General features: G+C 33.3%; 1 protein-coding gene across 4 annotated transcripts; it reads left to right on the plus strand.

Annotated features, from left to right (window-relative positions):
- The first annotated feature begins 4,632 nt into the window (after positions 1–4,632).
- Positions 4,633–10,055, plus strand: LOC107760213 (amino acid transporter AVT6A-like). Of its 4 annotated transcripts, none has more exons than XM_016578229.2 (6): positions 4,633–4,848; positions 5,752–6,266; positions 6,384–6,536; positions 7,130–7,333; positions 8,015–8,480; positions 9,596–10,055. In XM_016578229.2, exons 2-6 carry the CDS (start codon positions 5,837–5,839, stop codon positions 9,732–9,734), a joined length of 1,392 nt encoding a protein of 463 aa, XP_016433715.1. In that variant the 5' UTR covers positions 4,633–4,848; positions 5,752–5,836; the 3' UTR covers positions 9,735–10,055. The 4 variants fall into 4 exon arrangements, with proteins under 4 accessions (XP_016433715.1, XP_016433717.1, XP_016433713.1 ...); XM_016578231.2 differs by having other exon boundaries at positions 4,702–4,848; positions 5,747–6,266; XM_016578227.2 differs by lacking the exon at positions 4,633–4,848 and adding an exon at positions 5,033–5,216.
- Positions 10,056–17,915: the final 7,860 nt, after the last annotated feature.

Below are 17,915 nucleotides of genomic sequence, written 5' to 3' on the forward strand. Positions count from 1 at the left end.
AATGCCTAAAATATAAATGTATCATGCTTGTATCACAATTGTATTTAACTTGTATCTAATATATTAATATCCAAAAAAATACATGATACTAATAAATTAATATACAATTTTCATACATGTGATACAAACTGTGAAATTCGTCACGAATGCACAACTGCTCGTAATAATATACAATGAATATACAATTATCATACATTTATAATTCAATTCCTGCAACAATTATAATACATATAAAATTATAATACAATTGTGATACATTTCTGAAAAATTGTGACACAATTATGATCTTCATCTTCTTCAAGTTTCAATCACAACTCTACACTAAAAATTTAATATAATTGTATTAGTATTATATCGAGTATTATTTTGGATATTGATGTATCATATACAAGTCACATACAATAAAGATTTTAGAAAGAAAGAAAACAAGATTCAAAACTTACCCACAACTTGATTCTAGAGCAATATTTCGAATTTCATCATATTGTATCAATAAAAAATAGAAATTTTGGATGATTAGTAAAAAAGAGAGAAATTGAATTTTAAAAACTTTGGAAGAGGAAAAGAATCTGTAATTTTGGGAGGGGATAACTTTGGGTAAGCAAGATTTTGGTAAGCGGGTTTCTTACTATGGGTAAGAATAATTTTGGGTAATTGTTAAGAAAGAGAAGCAAAAAATTTGTAATCCTTTGGAAAAGGAAGAATCTTAAATGTAGGAGGAATTCTTGAAAATGGGGGTTAAGTGTCATGTAACTCATAGGCTAGATTTAAGGGATCTTGAATTTTTTCTTTTTTATGGTTTTGTATATAACTAGTAAATATAGATTTACAAAGTAATTAATAAAGAACCTACATAAAGGTGGTAAATATGTTTCTATTATAATATAGCTAGGCTTTCAAGGTTTACACCAAATAAATCAATACAAAGTATACGTCTTACATATAAATAAATATATGATTGAACAACCTTAATCCTTCTCCCAAGCATATATATATCAATGGGTCGGTTTTGGAAAAACATTGTGTGATTTTCTTTTTATTCCTCTTTTCTTCTACTTGGTATTATTTTTTAAATTTAAGTTTGTATTCTTTGCTGTTTTAGACATTTTGGGAAAATATCTTGACTAAGTAAATTAAATAACGATGTATTGTAGTCGTAAATAGTAGTTCATCAAATGTTCACAAACTATTCGAAATATTGGTGAATGGTGATGATGTATGAGGCAAATTGAGCTATTACCAGTTAGCTAGCTTCCTTCCATCCAACAATTGAGGGGCAGGGGTGTTCATAAAAATTCGAAAAATCGAACCAAATCGAAAATAAAAAAAATCGATACTTTTTGGTTTGGTTTTGAATTTTAAAAATCGATCAAATTAGGTTTGGTTTTAATCCGGAAAAAACAAAAAAAAAAACGAACTAAACCGACTATGGTAAATGTTAATAGTTTGCACTTTTAGTATAGTTCTTTACCTTTACATTCTAGTTTGATTGGTAGTTTTCTTTTGTTAAGTGTAAGAATCCATTTCGTATTAAAAATAATATATTTTTAATTGAGTCCTTAAATTATTCATCACTATTTGATTAAATTATCATCAATATATCTTGGTAAATAATAGATTTCTCAAAGGGCAATTGATTTGATAGTGTTACGTTGAAAATGTGGTCGCCAGAATATGTGTTTGGTAGTGTATGTCTTATATTTAAGAAAAAACCGACAAATAATCGGAAAAATCAAAAATCCAACAAAACCCGACATAAACCGAATCGAAGAAAAACCGACTTAATTGGTTTGATTTGGTTCTAATATTTGAAAAAATCAATTTATTTGGTTTGGTTTCTTTTTAGAGAAAGTCCGATTCAAACCGAACCATGAACACCCCGGATGGGGAAGACATATAACAAAGGACAGCCTCGTGCAAATTTGGGACAAACAGCTGGATTCCATCAAACCTAGGAATCTTTTTGAATCAAATTAATTATTTATTTGCTACTATTAGTACTGATGATCTGTTACAGGATATATGCATTAGGCAAGTTAGCTATAGTAGATTCTAATAAATTAATAGCAATTGGTAAAACATGCCATTAAAAAATTATGACACTTTGGACTTATTTTGCCACAACTTTCTCTCATCTAATCATTCAAATAAAATAATAGGATACACATACAATTCTATCAATAAATTATTGGCTTTGGTTATTGAGGTGGTACCATGTGTACTACATTACTAGTTTTCTACTCCTAGTAAGTCGTATTGATGTATAAAAATACTAAGTAGAATTTAGCTGTGTTGGAAAAGGCACGTTTTACATATGCCTCACTTGGCGTAAGCCCCGTGGTACGGGACGTAAGCCCATGGGTATTTAATTTTAGATATTTTATAAAATAATATAATTACAATAAATATTTATAAATAGGTAAAATTGCATAAAAATTAAAGAAAACTCTAAATGTGTGAAATATATATATAGATATGCTCCATCCCCACAAAAAAACTAGTCAAAACAATCCATTATACGCTAGGTATAAGCACAAGAAACTTGAGTACCAAAAAATAAAATATTTTACATGGAGGAATAAAAATGATGACTAACCAATAATATGAACTTTGAACTTGCTGCCACGAAGGAGAATTGAGTTTTCTTTGTATTTGCATAAAAAAATTACTTGTTCGTTGCTTTTGAGAGATAATAGTAGACTAGCCGACAAGATAAAGAGTTGAAAAATACCATAAATTAGAGCTTCTAGCAATAAAAAAAAGTCTTGACTTTCAAATTTAATGTCTCAATTCCCTTTTTAAAACGTTTGAGTAATTACAAACTGACTTTTGAAAATTTAAATATTATATTAAGGACTTATTCAAAATCTCTTGGGCTTACACCTCACTATAAAAATGCGCCTTAACGTTGGGTGTATGCCTCGAATTGCTGAGCATACGCCTCTTGATTTGAGTTTAGAGGAACTGATTTTGAAAATCATATAAAATCAAATGATGAATATGGTAAATTATGTATTTGATTTATACTTACTTTTGAATGAATTAATTATGCAGTTGATTTCCATAGTTAACTGAGATGTATTTTTCCTTTAATATGTGGGTGTATTTGGTATAACAGAAAATATTTTACGTGAATAATGTTTTTCAAGAAAATATTTTCTTGAAAACAAGTAGTAATCTTATTCATTTTTCGGTGTTTGGTACGCAAATTAAGAAAAATAACTTCTCAAAAGTATTCATAAATAATTTAGATACAATAAATATGAAGCCATAAACTTTCGAACCAACAACCTTCCGAACTCGCAAATTTCACAAACTTCCGAACCGCTAAACTTTCGAACCCGTAAACTTTATAATGTCTACGGAAAAGGTCCAAAAATATCCTTGAACTATTCGAAATAGCTCAAAAATATCCTCCGTTTGTTTTTGGTGCCAAAAATATCCCTGTCGTCTATGTTTTGGCCCAAAAATGCCCATAAACCGTTAGTTTTGCCATTAAAGCTGACATGACAGTCCAACTGGGTTAGAATTGCTTACGTGGTCGTCCACCTAAGCAATCCATATGTGAAACTTATTTTTCCAGAATTTTTTAATAAAATACAAAATCAACATTTATTCTGAAAAAAGTAAAAAAAAATTGAAAAAAAAATATTAATTTCGGAATTTTTTAATTAAAATACAAAATCAACAATTATTCCGAAAAAAAGTAAAAATTTACGAAAAAAATTATCCTTGATTCGGGTTTATGAATTGATTAAAAAACTCCATTGTTCTCTTTTGTGAATTTATGATTATAGATATCGAGAATTCATATAACCGATCCCAACTTGTTTAGGATTAAGAAACCAGTGTCTTTGTTGTTGTACAAATAAAGTTTTAATTTTTTTCTTGTAAACGTTGAGTGTTAATTTTTTTTTTGGAGCTAAAGAATGGGGTTGAAATTATACAGGGATAATGTTCCAAGACATAACTACGCTATTACTGGATTCAAAAGCATTCAAAGACATACCTCCGAAATTCACAAATTAATCATAAATTCACAAAAGAGAACAATGGAGTTTTTTAATCAAATCATAAACCCCAATCAAGAATAATTTTTCATAAATTTTTTACTTTTTTCGGAATAAGTGTTGATTTTGTATTTTAATTAAAAAATTCCGAAATAATTTTTTTTTTCGAATTTTTTTACTTTTTTCAGAATAAATGTTGATTTTATATTTTATTAAAAAATTCTGAAAAAATAAAATTTTCAAAAAAATAATTTTCACATATGGATTGCTTAGGTGGACGACCATATAAGCAATTCTAATCCCGTTGGACTGCCATGTCAGCTTCAATGGCAAAACTAACGGTTTAAGGGCATTTTTGGGCCAAAACATAGACGACAAGGATATTTCGGCACAAAAAACAAACAGAGGATATTTTTGAGCTATTTCGAATAGTTCAAGGATATTTTTGGATCTTTTCCGTAATTTCTAAACCCGTAAACTTCCAAACACATAAATCTTCGAACTCATAACTTTGAAACTTGTAAAATTTCAAACCTGTAAACCATAAAGATGAAAAAACTAAAACTGAAAATATATTTTAAAAAAATATTTTCTTTCGGGGGCAGGGGGCGGGGGGTTGGCGTTGCTTTAATTTTTTTTTTTTTTTTCCTTTTGTTGGGTCAGGTAGTTGCTCAGAAGATCTTTTTTTATTATAAAAAAAATAAAATAAAAAATCCAACCCACATATAAGTAATCTGCAGAGAAACAACAGTACAAACCTTCAATCAGTGTTTCTTTGAGAAGAAGAAGGGTGTATCTATTAACAACTTGTTAATAGGCACACCCTTCTCATTTTAAGGTACCATCATCTTTTATCCATTTTTCATTTAGTTAAGATAAGTTAATAACATGAATCCATTTATCCATTTTGTTGTATTTAACTTCATTACATTTATATCAGTTAATGGATTTTGCTCAATCCCTCCAAGACCACTCGTTTTTTTGTTTGTCATCTTCAAAATCAGACATATTTTGTGTCTACTATATATTTTTTTAATTTTCTTAACGTCGTTGTCAATGGAACTGTACATATGAATAACTACAATAATAGCACAATAATTCATTCCCCCTCTCTCTATCTTGCCTCTTATATTAAGACGAAGCCTATTGATTTTTACCCATATCAATTTCATCTTGACAGAGGTTCTTGGTCTTTGATTTTTTCTGGTTAGTTACTGAATTGATTCATTCTCTTTGTTTAAGTCCCATATATTGAACAATTCTATATTGGGTCTTAATTTTCTGTTCAATTCTCCAGCTTTTTAGTTAAATTTCTTATATTTCTGGTATGTTTTAAGTTCTGAGTACTTAAAAGTTTGCAGAAAAATTCTAGTTGTGCTTATTTGCTTTATTGATTTCTTCCTGAAAAGGGGGAAAAACTGATCTTAATCAAAATTATTGACAGTGATATTGGTAGGGTGAATTTCATATTTGAGGCTTCATTATAGATTTGATTTTTATTCCATAGTATTGTTTCATTTTGGAAAAGTGAACTATTATGGCATTCTTGGAGCTTCACTAGTTTAATTCATTGTTCTAGTATGTTTTAATGTCTGATACCAGTGTTTCTGGAAGTTAGAATGTTATAATAATGCCTGATATTATTATAGCTGACCCAACTATTTTGGGATTAAAGTGGCATTCTTGTTGTTGTTTGATGATAATAATAACTATAGCTGACATATGGTATTTGTCAGTGCAGATATTTTCTAAAGAAACCGAAAGGTTGAAGCTGCTGTTTATAAGTTAGTGTAGTTACAAGCCTCGATCTCTAAGAGTTTCAGAATATGACGATTGGAAGCCTTAAGCATGCAAATGAGAAAAAATCCCGAAAGAGCAAACAAGCTGTGGTTGATGAGCAATCACCATTATTGCCTACAAAGCATAAGGGCGATGCTGGATTCGATGAGTTCGATGGGGCTTCCTTTAGTGGGGCTGTATTTAATTTATCAACCACAATTGTTGGTGCTGGAATCATGGCCTTACCTGCGACTATGAAGTCATTAGGTCTAATTCTTGGGATTGCTATGATCGTCTTCATGGCTTTTCTGACGGAATCTTCGATTGAGTTGTTGATTAGATTTAGCAGGACTTCTAAATCAGCTTCTTATGGGAGTCTTATGGGCGACACCTTTGGAAAGTATGGGAAGATGCTGCTCCAAATATGTGTACTTGTTAACAACATAGGTGTACTTGTTGTATACATGATTATCATAGGTAGGTATCAGTTAATAGCTGAACAGCTTCTTAGAGACTTACATTATTTTATCAACTATTTAAGGTTGTTTTTTCGCTTTTTAATCCATGATAGATTATGGTAATCACTCTTTATAGGTGATGTGCTCTCTGGAACAAATTCAAGTGGAGTTCACCATGCTGGTGTCCTGGAAGAGTGGTTTGGGGCCCACTGGTGGAATAGTCGGTTCTTTATTCTTCTTGTCACCACTCTTGGCATATTTGCACCATTGGCTTCCTTGAAGCGTATCGGTGAGTTCTTTCAAGAGATATGCCAGGTTCTCGAAAGTACACTTTAATTTTAAAATACTTAGCTTCAATGCTATTTCTATTACTCGGATCTCAGAATTGATCAATTGGGTATTTGTGGAACCTGGTTGCTGTTTGGTGAGTTCAATAAAATCCAATTTCATGATTTCTTTTAGAAATACATGCCCGGATTAGCACTCAATCTTGTTTGTGGCTGGAGTCTTGCTCTTTTTCAAAAATATGTAGACAAAAATAAGTTTAGAATTTTCATTTCTTTAAATCACTTTAGAAGCGTTTGACAAGCTTTAAGACTTGAGGTGTCTAATGTGAGCTTGCAATGACTAGCTTCAGCAATCATCTTCCCCCCCCCCCCCAAACCCCAATCTCTCTCTCATTCAGACGTGATTGTGGAAAAGAATTCACATCAGATATGTATTTTATTCACCTCTGAGTTGGTGGTCAGGCTCATATCCTTCTTCCTCTGACACAGAAACTGTTTAGAGTAATCCAGCAGTAGTCTCATTATCAATGGAATTGTCTTCCTGAATTTTGCTATGCAGTGTAGCAAGTCTAAGCTCCTTATATTGCTATTGCAGATTCATTGAGATTTACATCTGCATTATCAGTCGCCTTGGCTGTTGTATTCCTGGTCGTGACTGTGGGGATTACCGTATTCAAGCTAATGAATGGAACCATTCTTATGCCCAGATTGCTTCCTGATGCGTATGATCTGACATCATTCCTTAAGCTCTTTACAGTTGTTCCTATACTCGTTACAGCATATATATGCCACTATAATGGTATGTACTCCTATAGCCCAACTATAATTCTATACATATGTTGCCATTTCTAAACTTCACTGAAAGAAAAAAGCTATAAAGATTTTTTCTGCCAAATGAGATAAAGTTACTTGAAGCATTTATAGTATGGTATCATCATTGGTTGTCCCTGGTAAACTTGAATTGACACTTCAGACTTCACCGTAGTTTTTGTGTTCACCGAAAGATAACTCAAATGTAAGTGCAGATACAATCTAATGCATTGAAAGTTCTATTATTGCAAAATTCTGGTTATTTGGGGGCATTTTAACACTTGATGATTAATGTCTGTCGTAAATGATATTTCATTATTCAAGTTTAATAATCCTTGAATTCATTTAAAATGCCTTACTTTTTTCTTTTAGTCTATCCTAATATTTTATTTGTTTATTACTTGCAATGCATACCATCTTGAAGAAGTGATATTAACTTAATAATCCTACTGTGTGCTATTTTGAACTTCGTCTACACTCATTCAACCAACTATTTCATTTTATATATTATCTTAGACATCTCTGATTGACTTCAATGAAATATCCTATCCAACTTGTCTTTCTTGATAAGAATGCTGTCAGATTAGATGATTTTATTGTTATAGGTGAGTTAACTCTGCATCTTCATACAATTAGAAATGCAACATTCTGAAAACTGAAAGTTTTGCAGTTCACTCAATTGAAAATGAACTTGAAGACAACACTCAGATCAGAGCAGTGGTGCAAAGCTCGCTTGCTCTTTGCTCAACTGTGTATGTGTTGACAAGCCTGTTTGGCTTTCTCCTCTTTGGTGATGCAACCCTTGATGACGTGCTTGCCAACTTCGATACCAATCTTGGAATCCCATTAGGCTCATTGCTCAATGATGTCGTTCGTGTCAGCTATGCTGCCCACCTGATGCTTGTCTTCCCCATTGTCTTTTATCCATTGCGGCTTAACTTGGATGGTCTTCTCTTTCCTTCTGCTAGGCCTCTGACTTTTGACAATTTGAGATTTGCATTGATCAGCAGTGGGCTCATTGCCGTCATCTTTCTGGGTGCAAATTTCATCCCAAGCATCTGGGATGCGTTTCAATTCACAGGGGCAACTGCTGCTGTTTGCATTGGCTTCATATTTCCTGCTGCTGTTACTCTCAGGTAAAAAACATTTCTATTTGAGAATTTATTCCAGAGTGTTCACTTGTTCTCATGTTTTTCTTTTTCAATACCTGGGAGCCGAATCTTGCTTAGCGATTTTCCTAACTCCCTCCGCCAAACAAAAAGAGAATGTGGGAACATAAGGATGCTCCACTAGGGGCAAATCTAAGTTCTACATGTTGAAGTTAAACATTCAGTAGAGTTTGTGCAATAAAAAACAGAAGAACAGCTTCATTGGTGCTTTGATGTCGTTGAAGTTTTTGGTTGTGGTGCATTTATTGTCATCCTGTGACAGTGTGTCTGTCAGAAATAGATTAATGTCTTCTACTAGTGCATTTGATGAACTTATAATTTTAGGTTTTAACATGCTTATTTGTCGTTTTCCAACGGAAGCCATTAACCTCATCTAATTTTTTAGTCTGCTTACTTTCCTATTTGTGTACTTAGTTAAGTCGGGATCTAGTTGTTCCTGCTTATGTGCACCTTCCTCTCCCTTCTGAAATGGGTAAGTTGGAACTAAAAACATGTGTATCTAACTTCTGTATTGGGGGAAGTTGGTCCGAAAACAATGGATATTTATTATCCTAGTTTAGAAAGTTCCTGCTTATACGCGGCTTCTTGGGGGGTTAAGAGGTCACATCTGGAGAAATGTCTGCTAGTAAAACACAGTCATTAATCCTTCATTTTTAAAATCCGTTGAAAGGACGAGAATTTGGCAACTTATGTACAGTTTTCTCTGAGTAGATACTGAAGCTGAAGAATAACACATGCAGAAAGTGTTTCCCTTCCTATCCTTTTTTCTCAACGTTACCTGCTGAGCCCTTCAACTGTAATAATTAGACCCTCATAAGACAAAGCTGAGTTTTTGGTATTGTAATTTTGCGGTTTGGCATTGTTGGCACTGTTGTTTATCAACAGACAACTCCGTGTTACTGGTTCACCCCGAATTCATTTATAATTCAAAATTCAAATATTCAAGATTTTAATAAGATCATGCATACTTTTAATTTTACTTTTGCCATAGGTCTTCTTCTCCCTCCTCCCCAAACGCTTCTCTTTCCAGTATGTATATGGTCAACCATTTACTGACTTAGCTGCTGTCTTTCATGTTCCAGGGATCGGTATGGCATAGCAACGAAGAAGGACAAGATCTTGTGCATATTTATGATTGTCCTTGCTGTCTTTTCTAACGTGGTGGCCATATATAGTGATGCTTATACCTTGATTAAGAAGAGTTCATCACCACGTGAGTGATTTCTCATAGCAACAATGAGATGGAACCATCAGTTGCACACTCGGGGAAGATAGACTGATGACAGGATCATCATGGCACAAGAGAGTGCATTTCCTTGAGGTTGCTGGTTCGTGATTTAATAAAGTTTGTATGTACTACTTGATATCAAAACTTGAGTAGGTCTGCTCAAGATGTATCAAATCTTGGCGTCCATGTACCATCAAGTTTCCGGTTGTATTACATAAATTATATCTGTAAAGTGGAATGAGAAAACAGAGAGTCCGCGACTTGGCTATGCCTGAGTTTTGTACTAGTATATATTGGTTTTTTCTTCTTCTTCATGCATTGGTATCCACTTGTGTGATGGTTGATGGAGTTTACATGGTAATCCATCCTTTCGTTTTTATTGAGACTAGTTTTTCGATACGTGCGTTGCATGTGGGTGTCGAGTTATGATCACACGGTATTATAAAATTATATTTATAATATCTATAAGTTTTTATACACAAAAGAACAAAGTACGAGTTACTGTGATGATCAATGTGAATCTTCGATTAGAGACTTGTTTGTCGAATTCAACATAATTGAATATTGTCTGAACATACGAAAATAAACGATCCAAATTTAAATAGATACATGTGATTTTTCCAACAAGCTTACTGTTCCGATCACTCCATGCATCTCCAACTTTTACCCCATTTTTGGTCCCCAACATGAGGATTTCCCCATTTTGGGGACAACTTACTCCGACCATTTCCCCATTTTTTTTCCAAACTTTTTTATATTCTTCTCTCTCTTCTATATTATATTATTATCTTTCATTTCAATTTCATTTCTTAATTTCCATTAAACAAATTCCATCTTTTATACCATTCATTTTTTGAGATAATTATATATTTTTTGTACAATTATAACTTATAATAAAATTAACTTACAATTTTACATAAAAATAATAAAGGCGAAATGGCCCCGTGGCCACTTAAACTTGTACCCGTTTGTAAAACTGATACATAAACCTGCAGTTTTCCCATTTGAACACTCCAACTTGACAGAACGAGTACTAATAAATCACTTTGACCATTGACTATGCTTATGTGACAGTGACATAGGTGATGTGGACAAAATGCGTATCAATCACACAGAAAATGCGCGCGAATGCAATAATCTAATTAAAGAAAATACTATAATCAATAGGAAAAAAATTAAAAAGAAAAGGAAAAAAACGACCCCTAGCCTGTCAGTACTCATTTCCACTCTCTTTCTTCTCTTCAACTTAAGTAAGGAGAGAGAACATCAGAAAGTTTAATTCCGGCCAAAATTAGATATGAAGATTGTGTATTTTTACTTATATCTTACGATTTTGGAGTTTTAGAAAAGATGGGGCTATGATTGGTTGCCAGCGAAGTGGAGGTGGCAGCCATTTAAGTTTTATGACGGTCAAAAGTACTCACTACTCTAAACCACTGGTGGTCTGAAGAAAACCCTATCATCAATTCTTTTTGCCAAAACAGTAGCAAAAAAGGGGCAGATATTTGCAATGGTATTCAGTGGCCTCCATTGTTTCAAAATAATGGATTCCTATTGAATTTCCAAAATTCAATTTTTTCCTGGTCTAATCATGACCATAGTCAGAGGCGGATCTACCATGTGAAACATGGTTCACGTGAACCCGTGGTTCTCGGGTTAAAGTATGGATATGATGTACATAATTTGGAAAAAATAGTATTAAAGTATGGATATGATGTACATAATTTGAAAAAAATAGATATATATACTTTATGGAACCCATGGTCAAAAGAGACTAAGTGGTGCACTGGTTTTGGTCTCTTATTTCCAATAGCCTAAGGTTAGGGGATCAAATCCCTTACCAACTTTTTGGTTTAATTTTTTTTAAAAAGTAATAGTGAACCCATCCTTCAAACATCCTAGATCCGCCTCTGACCATAGTGGAGTTGTGAAATTGATTCAAAATAAGAGAGAAAGAACAGTAAGGAAAAAGAGAAAGGAGAAGAAAGAATAAGAATAAGGTAAGAAAGGGAGGTGGGTGAACGGAGAAGAAGGACGTGTCAAGTCTTTTTCCTCCTTTTCTTTTTTCTATTTTTAATTTGTGACTTCTTTTTTGTTGATTTAATATTTGAAAATGGGGCCCACAAATAACACATGTCAAGTAATAAATAATCTAACATATGACGTGTTGTACATGTCAGCTCAATTGATATACACGCTCTACTGGATGTATTTATTAGTACTCATTCTGTCAAGTTGGAGTGTTCAAATGGGAAAACGGTAAGTTTATGTATCGGCTTTACAAACGGGTACAAGTTTAAGTGGTCACGAGGCCATTTCGCCAATAATAAATGCACGAAAATTAATTTATCAAAACTATACACCAAAGTTAAGATGTAAAATTAATATTATAAAGACATTACATAAACATAATTAGGTATATATAAAGAGATAAATTAAAAGATTAAATAATAAAATAATAATAAAAAGTGATGAATAGTAATGGTGGAGATGAATAACATACCCCATATTTGAGGGAAAACTATTCATCCCCCATTTTGGGGACAAAAATGGAGGGAAGATTGGAGCTAAATTACCCCAAAAATTGCCCTCATTATGGGGAATGAGGGTAAGGTTGGAGATGGCCTAAGGGCATCTCCAACCTACCCCATTTTTGGTCCCAAAAATGGGGAAATTTTGGGGGCAACTTACTCCAACCATTCCCCCATTTTTTTCCCCAAACTTTTCTATATTCTTCTAATTCTTCTATATTATATTATTATCTTTCATTTCAATTTTATTTTTTAATTTTCATTAAACAAATTCCATCTTTTATTTTTATTAATTTGTAATTTCCATAATTAAAACAATTTCATAAAATTTTAAATAATATAATTTGTAAGCAATTATTATAGATTAACTAATAGTTCAAATAAAAGTGAAATCATTGCGATACAAGATTAATTAAATACATATTACATAATGATAAAATTCATTGGAAATACTAGATAAATATTCAACTTCAACCTCTAGTATTCTCACATAAATGATCTATTAATGCATTACGAAGTGCAAAATGAGCATCTTTGTCCTTAATTCTTCTATGTCGAAATAAAAATTCTTGAAATCATTGATTTTCATCTACTACCATTTCTATATAAAAATAATAAATGCACGAAAATTAATTTATCAAAATTATACACCAAAGTTAAGATATAATATTAATATTATAAATACATTACATAAACATAATTAGGTATATATAAAGAGATAAATTAAAAGATTAAATAATAAAATAATAATAATAAAATGATGAATAATAATGAGGGAAATGAATAGTGTACCCCCATATTTGAGGGAACACTATTCATCCCCCATTTTGGGAAAAAAATGGGGGAGGGTTGGATCTAAATTCCCCCAAATATTTCCTCCATTATGGGGGATGGGGGCAAGGTTGGAGACGACCTAAGGGCTCCGTTGGATTCATGCTCACGCTCTCCACCTCTACCCATAATTCTATATTTCTGGTTCAAAGCCTACATTAACGATCAAGTAAACAAGGAAATAACAGAGGAAAGATGATGATTTGAAGCTCATGTTTTTGGTGTCAATATTTTTATTTATTCTATAAATAAGGCATTTAGGTTATTTAGAAGGGTAATTAGATCTCTAGCATTTTAGTTTTGGGATTGTACTTTTACAATAACATAGATATTGATTTATATATAATACAGATTTAGATTTATATATACTAATATTGGCTTTTTTATTTGATGCTAATTGAACATAGTATTCTTTATTTGCTCATAAATAAAGTTTATTTGAATTTAAAATGTAGAAATTATTCAAGTGCTAGAGTACTGATTAAGGAGGATCAAAACCCTTTTATTTATTTATAAACAAATAAGGAGCACAAAAACTACCACTTTCAAAAGACACAATTTTTATGAGTTTGAACGTGTGTCTTTTGAAATTTGAGTTTTAATATGTATGTATTGCAAATAATAAACATGACTCAATAGAGCTTATTGACTATTTCATTCATTTTTTATCACCCAGTTTTTCTAGTTCTACATAAAAAAAAGTTAGAGACTTTTAATTTTATTCTTCCTTACGTACGTAATAGACAAAAAAAGAAGAAGAAAGAAGTTATTTCATCATAAATCAATACTAATTTCTTACTTTAGTTTATAAACACCAATAGTAAACTCACATCAAGTTGTTATATATAATAGTATTATTTGATAATCGTATTACTATAAACAGAAAAAAACATATATCTTTTCTCTCTCAAAGAGTTGTGTCGTTTAATAAAATAATTCACTACTTGAAAAATTCCTAATGGCTAAACAACTAAATAATTTCTTTAAAATTTAGTTATTAATGAAAATCATAACTATTTAGAGAAACATGATAAATCTATATTTTAAATTTTTTTAACTTAATTATTGTATAATATAATTGTTAAATATAAAATATATATTATAAAGGGTATTTTGGTCTTTATACAAGAGATATTAAATTTATAATAAAAGGTAACCAACCTTTAAATTATGTCCAAGTGTAACTCTAATTTAACCTGGTTTCCATCAATTCACTTGTAGTACATCTTAAGTGTATTGCATCTTTTTCTGACACTTCCTGTCTGTTGCAGGCCCCTTCACTGAAGAGGCCTCTGGAGATTGGTAAGATGTATGATGGACTCTATTTTCTCTGTTCTCAATATCTAAAGAAAGGTAGTCTCCCTTCTGTTTCAAAATATGCATTTCTTTGTTTTTTCTAGTCATGTTGGTGATACGAACGCAATGCACTGTCTATCCCATTCCCACCATCCTACTGTAAATAATTTCATATTCAATAATAAAGACAGTGTTTCTACTCTACTTTCCTCTTCTTCCCTCGGAGATAGTGTGGATCTATTATGACATTATAGACTTGATAATATACCCTTCAATAAGATGAGAGACATCTCCAATATACATGCATCATTTTCTTCCAAATAACATTTTATTTGTTCTATTTGTCCCAAGACCAGACATTCCAGACTCCCTTTCCCTCAGAAAACAAGTAGTACCACCAAAATCTTTGAACGTCTTCATGTTGACATGTGGGGTCCCTATCATGTTGCTAATCACAATAACTTCAAGTATTTCCTTACCTTAGTAGATGACTACAATAGGTCAACCTAGACACACCTTCTGAGTTGCAAGAGTAATACACTTCAGGTCATAAAAACATTTGTGAGCATGGTAGAAATCCAATTCTAAACCAACATCCAGTGTGTAAGGACTGATAATGGCCTTGAATTTGCTAACAATTAGACTTCTTCTTTCTTCCAATCAAAGGGTATAAATCACCAGAAACACATGTCCTTACACAGTCCAACAAAATGGGATGGTAGAAAGAAAACACAAATACCTACTTGAGGTAGTCAGGGCACTCCTTTTCCAGTCTAAATTACCATTAAAATACTGGGGAGAATGTGTCTTATAGCAACCTTCATAATTAACAGGCTCCCAACAGTACCTTTAAAGAAAAAATGTCCTTTTGAGCTATTGTATGGCAGGAAACCTACCTCCTCTCACTTGAGAAGTTTTGGTTGTTTATGCTACCTTACTGTGCCTAAACCTCTCACGGATAAATTTGAGTCAAGGGCTACTCCACATGTATTTGTGGGGTATCCCTTTGGAACAAAAGGTTACAAAGTACTAAGTCTAGCCACTAGGGGGTCGTCTGGTTAGAATACGACTTATGCCGGCATAAGTTATGTTGGGATAAGTTATGCTGGGATTAGTTATGTTGGAATTGTTGTTTATTCACTGTTTCGTATGCTGTATTAAGAATGACAATTGCATAATTTCTAAGAAGACGGTATAAGTTATACCAGTGTTAGTTACCCCACCCTCTATAAGGTATAAGTTATCCCCGGTGTTAAAATTAATACCGGGATAACTTATTCCTGGTTTTCTAATCAAACAGAGTATTAAGGTGGTATTAAATTTTTATACCACCCGTATACCTCATACCAAACGACCCGTAAGAGAATATCTATCTTTAGGGATGTCTTGTTCTATGAATCCATTTTTCCTTTCACCCTTACTTCAGATGTGCAAAATTTACCCCTCCTACTGTTCCTACTACTGATCATCCATCTGACCACACTGTTATCTCTTTAACATATCCTACAACTAACCAAGGGGACACAATTCTGTCACTCCCTTCTTCCTCTAATACCACACATCTTCTCTCTGATGTGTTACCCATCTCTTTATCCAATACACCCTGTTATTCTGAGTCACAAGCTCCTACTGGGCCTTTCCATTACACCACATCACCTCCAATTACTCAATCTCATCCTTCTACCATAGAGCCCTTAGGCCAGAGAAGATCTAGTAGGGAACTTAAGGTCCCTTCTTACTTGAATGACTATGTATGCAATCTACCCAATTTGAAGTGTAATTCTACCTTTTCCCTTCGTGCTATATTCTCACAAAATAATCACATTGCTCCTAATGATTTACACCCTAACAGTCAGCATGTTGTAAGAAACATTTGTCATGATAGAGAACCAACTTCTTAGGAAGAGGCAACCATGTATCCTACTTGACAAAGTGCTATGACTCAAGAATTTGAAGCCTTGTATGCATGCCAACAATACCTGGGACTTGGTTCCTTTGCCTAAGAGGAACCAGACTATTAGGCGTAGGTGGGTGTACAAGGTCTAACATAAAGCTGATAGTAGCATAGAAAGATACAAAGCCAGGCTAGTTGCGAAACACAACAAGCTGGCATAGATTACCTAAAGACCTTTTCTCTTGTGGTCAAGATGACCACTGTGAGGTACTTGATTGCCATTGCAGCTAAGAAAGGATGACAGATTTACCAACTGGATGTAAATAATGCATTCCTCCATGGAGATTTGCATGAAAAAGTTTACATGAGGCACCACCAGGACTGGAGCTGCAATCACCAAATCTAGTCTGCAAGCTGAACAAGTCCCTTTATGGGTTGAAGTAGGCCGGTAGACAGTGGTATGATAAGTTGACTGAGTCTCTGTACTCGAGGGGCTACACACATTCCATGAATGATTATTCCCGGTTCTACAAGAAGCAGGGTTCCTCCACTATTTTTGTAGCAGTTTATGTTGATGATGTTCTACTCACAAGGACTGATTTAGAGAAAATTAGTTAGCTCAAAGCTTTCTTACATGACAAATTCAAAATAAAAGATTTGGGACAGCTACACTATTTCCTAGGACTGGAGGTCCTCTACAAGGAAGATGACATCATTATCTCACAGAGAACATTTTTTTGGATCTACTGAAGGAATATGACTGTCTACATTCAACCAACCTAATCTCTTCTCTTGATCCAATGTTAAACTGAAGGTTAAGGAGGGTTCTCCCTTGTCTGATCCTACCTTCTATAGAAAATTGGTTGGAAAGTTAAATTTCCTTACCAACACTAGATTAGATATAACATATGGGGTTCAATATTTGAGTAAATTTATGCAAGACCCCCGGGAACTCCATCTACATGCAACTTACCACATATTGAGGTACCTCAAGAAAGATCCTACCTTGGGTTTATATTTTAGCAATGCAGTTGGTCTTTCCATTACTGCTTACTGTGATTCTGACTGGGCAGCTTGCCCTGATTCTAGGAGGTCTGTGTCTGGTTACATTGTTCTCCTAGGTGTCAGCCCTGTGAGCTGGAAGTCTAAGAAACAAGAAACCATCTCCCTATCCTCAGCAGAAGAAGAGTACAGAACACTTAAAAAGGTGGTTGGTCAACTAGTCTGGTTGCACAAGTTATTTGATGAGCTCACTATTCCAGTTTCCTTGCCCGTACCTGTGCATTTTGACAGTGAGTTTGCCCTGCACATTGCTAAAAACCCTGTGTTTCATGAGAGAACAAAGTACATTGAAGTGGATTGCCACTTTGTGCGCACCAATTTTCAGGAGGGCGTTATTTCTTTGCATCACATTGGCACTGGAGAGCAACTTGTAGATATCCTCACTAAGGCTCTCACTCGGGTGAAACATTCTTATGTTCTTGGCAAATTGGCTGTGATTGCCTCACCTCCAACTTGAGAGGTTATTGAGATTATATTTATTTTTTATACTTGTATACTTTTGCTGAGTCAGCAAAGCATTAGACAGTTAATTAGTTAGTGGATTTCCAGCTGTTAGCTTA

Source organism: Nicotiana tabacum, chromosome 3 (assembly GCF_000715075.1).
Source record: "Nicotiana tabacum cultivar K326 chromosome 3, ASM71507v2, whole genome shotgun sequence".
NCBI classification, from domain to species: Eukaryota; Viridiplantae; Streptophyta; class Magnoliopsida; order Solanales; family Solanaceae; genus Nicotiana; species Nicotiana tabacum.